The following is a 9,201-nucleotide window of genomic DNA, read 5'->3' on the forward strand; positions in this document are numbered from 1 at the left end:
GCAAGCATAGGTTAGTTATTTGGTTGAACGACTCACGCATGGGTGATGGGGTTAACTTCATGTGAGGGGTGGGATAACGTCTCTGATTCTAGTCACTAAGACTCTCACCATGACATGGGTTGAAAAGTATTGGGATACCTTTTCCTTAAAGCTCACAATTCCATGAAGGTGGACCCTAGATTGGATCACTCATGAGGACTTACTGGGGGGCATGCATCAAGGCGGATTCCTTGATCTTCGGCACCATTAGTCACACCATAGAGGGTGACATGGGATATGACAGTAATCTTCATCATCACGCCAAGTTTTCCCCTTGTAGTCACAGATGCCTGAAGGGAAAGCAGTGTGACACTCTTGGAACTTCGAAAGGAAGTTCTTAAAGGGCATGACCAACTTGGAAGCCTTGACATCATGAAGAAAAAGATGGAAGATAAATAAGGTTTCATGATCATATAATAATAAGCACGAATTAACATAATGTAGTAAGTACGTATTCAAATAAAAATAATTAAATCAAAAGAAAACCTTAGGGAAAGGGAAATTAGGTAGTATTATAAAAAAATTGAACCAAGTAAGTAATCTTTCCCTCCTCACTTTTGAAAAGCCTTAAATATATAATGTTTATTTAAATAACTCATAAATATATAAGTTGTTATAATGACAAAGAGAAAAGGGGACATAGAATTAATTTAGAAATATTAATCCAATGATAATTTACAGCGATTAAGAAAATAAGGTTGGGAATGAAATTCAAGAATAGTAATCTAAATATATATATATATATATATATATATATAGATATATATATATATATATATATCCATGTGGCAAGAGCATAACACAAATATCTCAATCTAGGATTTCAACTTGAGGAAAACTAAGACCTACTTGTTGACTTAAGTTAATGAACACAAAATAGGAGTAGAAATTGGGATCAAGGGACAACCAGGAGAAAAAATAGGACAACATTTGTGGGTGAGGAAAAAGAACATTTTTAATAAGAAATTAAGTAAATAATTTTAAGAGAGATTTGGTGAGAGACTGACACATGGATAAATGAATTAACAAATTATTGAGTTAATGAAAGCAATTATTTTTACATGAAGTGACAAGTTTTATCATTGAAACATTCTATAAAATAAGGAGAAAGTTGTGAGAAATGGGACACTTTCTTTTCCCTATTGTTGGATGATTATCATAATGTTATTGTGTATTTAGAGTGACTACTAAATTCTATAGTGAGTTTGGTGGAAGCGGAGGTTCTTTGGGTGGGAAACCCTATAGCTGAAATTTTCTCCTCCACTTGTCAGTGTTTTTCTTCTTCCATACAGCCCCATTTCAGCTCAAGGATCCATGGGAAAGAAGAGTACGCAAAGAGTAGGCTGAGAGGTTAACTGGTGAGTCAAAAACATTTAGTGAAGACGCAGAATCTCCACATGTATATAAAGATTGCATCAAAAGAGTGCAAGGAATCAACTGATTTGAGTTCAAGTTCCATTCCCTTGGTGCACAATATCAATGGTTTTAAAAAAAACTCCCCTAAATGATAATTTTTGTTTGTAGTAAGTTATCGAAATGTAAAGATTAAGGAAATGATATGTAGGTGAAAATTCCTTGGTTGTGGATATATGTATCTAGAACTTTTTGTATATTTATTTATGTTGGTTTTCATTATTCAAAAGATGATTTAAAGTAAAATGAGAATCCCCCTTTTTTTATTATTTTTGTAACTCATTAACTTGGAATGCATAACTTATTTTTGTTGATAAAAATCTTTTTGTATATCATCATGTGTATGAATCATTTGTGTGTTATTTATTTTGTGTTTTAAATTTCTTTGTAAATTGCTTACTTAGGAAAAGTTCCTACATGCTCATTGGGTATTGTTCTTCCCCTAAGACCCCTAGGTTGTGAAGGGGTTATACGGAAGGTGAAAATGCTAGCAAATGTAGAAGATTCTTCAGGATCAAGAGGTTTCCACTAACATGACCTCCATTTTCACTAAAATCACCACAAATATTGATAGTTACTCTAAGTACACAATGTCATTAGGATATTAATCCAATAGTAGGGTGTTCAAAAAGTCCCTTTCTCACTAACTTGCCCCCTCTTTTATAGAAAATTTCAATAGTGACACTTGGCACCTCATGCAAAAATAATTGTTTTCTTTATTCCAATATTTTAGTTATTCATCTATTCATGTGTCATCGCCTCACCAAAGCTCTCATGAAATTATTTTCTTAATTCCTTATTAAAAAATATATTTTCCTTCATCCACACATGCTTCCATATTTAATCTCCTAGTTGTCCCTTGATCCTAATTTATACCCCATATTTTGTGTTTATTAAGTCAACAAATAGGTCTCAAATTGTGTCCCCAAACTACTCCTTGATTTTTGCCAAGTTAAAACCATAGTTGGAGATTTTGTGTTATGCTCTTGCCACGTAGAGGATCTCTCATGAATTTCATTTTCTCATATCTTTAAATTGTTATTTTGTAATTTCATGCACAGCCCCCTTTCTTAATGAGAGTAAATTGTTATTGGATTAGTATTTCTTTTTTGATTTTATGTCCCATCTTTTTCATTGTTTTTAGAATAACTTTTATATATATATATATATATATATATATATATATATATATATATATATATATATAGATATATATATATATATATATATATATATATATATTTCAAAGGTAAGGATGGTAGGATCACTTATTAAGTTAATTTTTCTCCCTTTCCCAAAGCTTAAATTTTAATTAAGTTTCCCTCAAAACCCTTTTACTTTCATTATGTGTTTGTGTTTATCATTGCAAGTGTGAACCATCATTTACCATCCATTTTTTTCTGATGTTAAGGGTGCAAAGTTAGTCATGTCCTTCAAGAACCTTTTTTTGAAATTTCAAGGGTGTCACATTTTTTGCCCTTCAGGGATCCATAACTAAGTGGAAAAATAGGGCACGATGATGAAGACCACTATCATCTCTTGTGTCACCCTTTGTTGTGAAACTAATGGTGTTGGGTATTAAGGAATTTTCCTTGATGCATGCCCCTCAATAATCCTCATAAGAAATCCAATCTAGGGTCTACCCTCGTGGCATCGTGAGCTTAAAGGCAAAGGCATCTTAATACCCTCCAACCCAAGTCATGCCGAGAGTGCTAGCAGGTAGAATCAAGGATGTTGTTCCATCCCTACCATGAAAATCCATTTGTCCTATACAACTCCAGCACTCATGAGTCATGTGTGAGTCATTTAGCCAAGAAACTAACATATACATGCAATCACTATCATGACATTAGTAACCATAGAAAAATGTTAGTTAAAACTTGAATTCTAGTATCAATAGTAAAAAAGCAAATCAAACCAGAGGTTGTTGACCCATACTATGCATGTGCATCTAGGTGGTCTCCTACCACATTCAAGTAACCATCAATAACATATTGTCATGAAGTTAGTCATTGATACAATTGCATATATTAGAATAACATTAAAACATAATCATCACATAATTGCTAAATGGAATCCAAAGTTGATCCTCAAAATATGTAAACATGGCAGCATATAATAAAATCATCATCATCATTACACAAAATCATCAGTTAGGTACATCACAATCGTCATCATAACCATTAATAACATTAATTGGGTACATCACATCCACTAATAACAATAGTAAAAATAGTTGGATCCTCGACCTGAGGTCCTCAAAGAATAATTTACGTTCCATAAGGCTATATCACGGTTAAGCCAATATCAAATCTAGTCACTAGAGAGGGAACTACAGAAAGCCAACAAATATTGAAGTAACTAAATGAGAATCTCAAATTGGTCCAATATAGGATAAAGTCTCAATAGGGTCAACATTGTAATCAACACAAGTTTGAAAAGTGGGAGGTATTCCTAAGGCTACAACCATATAAGTAGAAATCTCTCAAAAATAAAAGGATGGAGAAACTTGAGGATAGATATTATATGCCATATAAGGTTATATAAAGTTCTAACAAGGGTCAGCTAGGTTCCCTTATAGCATGAGATAGGTTTAAGATAAGTGCATAACACGTTTCATGTCTCAAAATGTTAAAATTTCAAATATCTTGTTTCCCTTAAGTGATGAAAACATGGTTGTGTACTTCCACATGGCATTTTGATTATTAAAGGAAGAAGATCAAAATTAAGATATTGTTAAAATACCTCCTTTAAAAAGAAAAATGGCATATATATATATATATATATATATATATCAAAATTACTTCCAAGCAAAACAAATTGAAGAAAGACATTGTTATCATATTTAAAGCTAACCTACTTCAATATTCACTAGCATAGAGATATAAATTAAATGGATAAACATTGATAGACTTGTGTCATTCAATTTATCATTCATTTAATTTAAATTGTCACTCATTTCATTTATGTAATGCTGAAAATTTGTAACAAACACACTACATAAGTTTTGAAACAAAAACATTATTTGAAAATTCTAGATTTCATTCACCAAATTGTCTATAAAATGAAAAATATTATCAGATTATTAAATCTAAATCATCCATTCATTTTTATTTTTTAAATAATAAAAATTTAAAAACTCTATTCCAAAATAAACTATTTTTTGGAATAAACTATTTTTTCGATACAATTATTGTATATGTGAGAGCTATTAAAAATGTTAGGGATTAAAAAGTTTGTTTTATATATAAAATTAATGCGTTTTAATATTAATTGTTATGGTAGGTAAGAATAAGTTATTAAAGTTCTTCCTGAACTAAAGTATATATCAATTTATTTTTTCCAGTATATGTAAGGTTGTTTATGCAGCGAGTGCAAGACATAGAACTAAATGTAATGTTATTTATGCAGCAGGTGAAAGACATAGAACTAAATGACAGCACTGGCCTAAAGTGCTTCATCAACTATTAAAAAAATGCAAAAGCTTTTGTCCAGATGGATAAGGATCTTGGGAAGTGTGTTTTCACAGTACTCTATAAGATACTATTTGGCCCAAGATCAGTGTTCATAGTAACCTTGGAATAGTTTAAGTTATAGTAGTTACCCTATAAAGGATTTATTTTTCCAAGGTAAGGCAGTGGGATTATTTATAAGTTTTAATTTGTGATTATAACATAAAATGTATCTTAACAATCTATTTATTCATTAATTATTTTATAAACAATTATAAACCATCATTTTCATCCAATTATAAAATGTAAACTATTATAAATCATCATCAAATTACAAAATATAAACTGTTATAAATCATGGTATAAAATTTATAAATCAAAACTAAAAATTATTTACATATAATTATAAAATGTCCTTAAATTTATGTTTGCACTTCTGAACTACATTTATGAAACGGTGCAAATAAGATATAGTGGTCAGAGACATGGAGAATATTGATGGTATAGGGAAAAAAGCTTCAATTTTCTGTGTTTGCTTCGTTTTCATTTACTTTCTTCCTGGTTTCACTGTTCCAACAGGACAAGCTACTCTTCATAGCTAAACTGCAAAATAAATATTGCAGGAATACTGTTGAATGCACCAACGTACCCTATGAAATTTGTTCAATACAATTTGGACATATGACTCTTATGAGTAGTAACCTGAGAAGAATACAATGCATATATATAATTTATGCACCTGATAACAGAGCATATACTATTCCATTTCTGCTATGTTCTAACGCTCCATAAAAAATTCCTCTAAATGCATCTTCATGATTGATGGAGGCAAGCCCTTAGCAAAATCATTAGCACTCCGGATCAATGAACAACATAAATTCATGAGAAAAGAAAAAAATCCTGAAATCAAAAACAATATAATGCCTGCAATAAAAGGTTTATTTTACACAAATCAAAACGTAATTTATCCTCTGCTGAATGTAACTAAAACCAGAATAACAGAATAACAGGGCTGCTAAGCACAGAGAATGTCAGACTTGAGAACTTTACAGCTAATTACAGTATTGTTTTGGCGAGAGAAACACAGGGTCAATTACAGCAATGAGAACCAATTCCATCTCACTGCAGAGCATGGTGGATATGTGAAGGAGACCCATTAATCGATGCAGTCTTCCATGATCACTCTGATATGCCACAGGGACAACCCTTAACATAAGGCTACATTGAAAAAAATTATAAGCAGCCATTGCAACCCTCCTGAGGATACTAATAAACCTGACCTGAGTTGCATTTGAGTCCTGAACTTTTGTAAAATAAAAAATTCCCAGACTTTCATATCAGAGTTAGATCATTTTTTCTCAATAGGTGATTTTCCAAAGATGGGTGTCAGATAAAAAGCAGCAGCTGCTCCTAAAAACCCTAAGCTGTTCTTTACCAAAGGCTCCCAATCCGAAGTTCTCCCCACAATTGGAAGTATCCCAAACGAAGCAAATAACAATAGCCACAGAGGAGAAAGAAGAACAACCCACTGCCATGAACCCTCCACTCTGCCCTGAGGGCTAAGCCGAGCAGCAAACCCAAACACACAACCCCCAGCAATGGATGTCGCAAGAGTTAAAAAGTACAGGTCATCTGTCAAACCAGGCACGTTATTGCATCCCTCTTCCCTAACAATGCATTGCTTGATGGCATCAATTGTATTCAAAAGGGCTGCTTGATAGCCCTCTTCCGATACAAAAAACTGATTCCCATACCTGGACTGCAGCTCACCGAAGAATTGACGAGGAAGCCTGGAACCCACTGTTAATCCTGTGCCGAAATTCAAGATGTTTGGGGAAGAGATGTCCTCTACTATAATCACAGTCCTGTCATCAGGGCGCCATAGGTCCCTGAAGGATTTATCTGAAGGAGATGGGGATGGCCCAGACCTTGTAAGGATTCTCATTTTCCACTCTGACTTGTCTTCCAAAGCCTGCAACTCTTGTGAAATCTTCACTGCTTGGGCTGGAGATAAGACCCTGGCTATGTCAATAACATTGGTGAAGTTGTTGGGTAGCTGAAGGTCTGGGACTTTTATTGCTTCTGGCTCTTTTGAGGCCATGTTGGATTGAAAGTCTGAGTTCAGGATTTGGGTAATTGCTAAAGATGGTGTCAACTGCACTTGCTGAATCAGAAAGGTGAACAAGAGCATGGATGCCATTGACAGAGTTTGCTTACCCACATCCTTGAAAATGTTGTTGAAAATGTTGTTTTTGTGCTGTGCATATATCAACTGAGAAATACCCAGGTTTTTGAAGGTGATCTGAAAGGGGTTGAAGTTGTGGGTTATTGAATCGGGTGTACATTGACTGACAGAGTATGAGTGTTTTATGCGATTGAAGGTGGGCTTGTAATTGAAAATGGAGAGGAAAGAGAATGACTTAAAAGAGATAACGCAGCAGGAACTGAGTGGCATTTTAACTGGGGGTGGAGAAAGACTCAGAATGCTCTTGATGGTTGCGGGGCGGTTATTCGTAGACATCAGTCAGCTCGAAAGGCAGCGGGAGGAGTGGCTGGAGCCGCACCCTATCTCTGTAGTAGGGGGTTTCTATCCTAGTCACTTAGTGCCATATGTGTTTCCTGTCCGGAAGGATGAGTATAACTCACTCACAGAATTGATCTGCCAGGGCGAGCTCACTCAAGCGGGTGTTTTTTAAGAGCCGTCAATTCAGATGCTGCGTTTCAGAGGAGGAAGGGCAGGTATAATGCTACTCATCTCATATTCTAGATGCTGCGTTTCAGATTCCAGTTATTTCTTTTGGGATCTTGCGTACCATTCCTTTCTTTCCTTGGTCGAAGCAAACTCCTTCCGATCCAGCGGATTAACCCTCCACCTCCTGAATGGAGCTCGGGGAGAGGTGGATAAATCCTTTCTATCCAGAGGTTACCGAACAAGCTAGGTTAGGTGCTTTCCCTCGATTCGGCAAAATTTAACGAATGCTTCTGGGCTTGACCAACTACAAAAACCATGTATACTTCCCTTATATTGAATGGTCAGACAGCGTTTCTGTGGATGGTGTCTGTGAAAACTTCTACACCATTCATACATTATAAACAAGTTTACTTAACTTTTACCTTCGATTAATGGTTGATGGCTGCTAAGGTGTGTGGTTGGTGTTTTTTCTTTTTTTTCTCTATATACCTATATGTGTATGGGATAATATAAAAAGTATAATATAATATAATTTACGATGGTAAGTAAAGAAAATTCTTTCCAAAAGAGAAATTATTACTAATATTACTAAACTTTAATATTATTTTAAATAAAAATATAATTTAAATTAAACAAAGAACCTTCAGTCTAATTATAAATATAAAGCAATAAATATAATACAATAAAAATTCCAATATTGATTTAGATTTATCTCCATTAATGTTAATTAATTTTTAATTTGTAATAGAGGTAAATTGTAATATTTTCTATATCATTAAATTTATAATTTTTATGATTTTTTTTAGTATTGGTTAATATAAGGGTTGATGAGATTAATTGTATATTTGGGAGATGAACCATTATAACAAGCAAACACATGTTGTCATGAACATGCTCTACTTTATGCGGATCTAGATGCCACCTTCACTCATTTACTGCAAGTGCGGGATGAAATTTTGTATAGTATAGGGCTGAGTTTTTGGCGTGATGAATTGGGAAGCAACGATAATAAAGATGGAAGACAGTGTCATCAATTCATTGTATACGGGGAATCTTTGGCTCTATCTCCATTGTTGTCCAATGACATTTTTGAGCCCCCCACTCTTGTCCTCATGACTGACATTTCCAATCCCCCACTCTTGTCCCCATGACTGACATTTCCAATTTTTTTTCTTTGCAGCGAACTCCATCATTGTCCTCTTCTTCTCTGTCTCTTACTCTCTAATTTCCATGGCCCCTTGTTCAACCCATCATGGAAAATATGTGGCTAACCAAACCAAAGTAGAATTGGCAACACAGGTTGTACCAATGGCCTTCCACTACTCTTTCTCACCGACCATCGAACAAAAGTTTAAGGCTTTGAATGATGATGTCAAAGTAGAAGGGGCTTATCGCTTAGATGAGGAGATTGATCTCATGGTCAAAAAGTTTGTCCTAGATCTCGAAACTAGTTGAACCTGGGATATTAAATTCTTTAGGACCCTAGCATTGTATTGGAACACTAAAACTTTTGTGGCCCTCACTCTTCTCTCTCTAGAAGTGGATAGACTTGAGCTCAAGCAATGTTTGAATAAAACAGAGACGCAGAGGTACCTGCTTATCACC

At 34.2% G+C, this 9,201-nt stretch overlaps 1 protein-coding gene across 1 annotated transcript; it reads right to left on the bottom strand.

Moving 5' to 3' along the window:
- Positions 1-6,252: 6,252 nt before the first annotated feature.
- Positions 6,253-7,005, bottom strand: LOC149143956 (thylakoid lumenal 15.0 kDa protein 2, chloroplastic-like). Its single transcript, XM_089452001.1, has one exon. The coding sequence runs from the start codon at positions 7,003-7,005 to the stop codon at positions 6,253-6,255; it is 753 nt and encodes a 250-aa protein (XP_089308127.1).
- Positions 7,006-9,201: the final 2,196 nt, after the last annotated feature.

This window comes from Pinus tabuliformis, chromosome X, assembly GCF_031772625.1.
Source record: "Pinus tabuliformis cultivar Carrire ecotype Pingquan chromosome X, CPIR1, whole genome shotgun sequence".
In the NCBI taxonomy this organism is placed as follows: Eukaryota; Viridiplantae; Streptophyta; class Pinopsida; order Pinales; family Pinaceae; genus Pinus; species Pinus tabuliformis.

Coding starts and splice junctions, on each gene's coding strand:
- LOC149143956 (XM_089452001.1), bottom strand. CDS start 7,005: ATGGCCTCAAAAGAGCCAGAAGCAATAAAAGTCCCAGACCTTCAGCTA.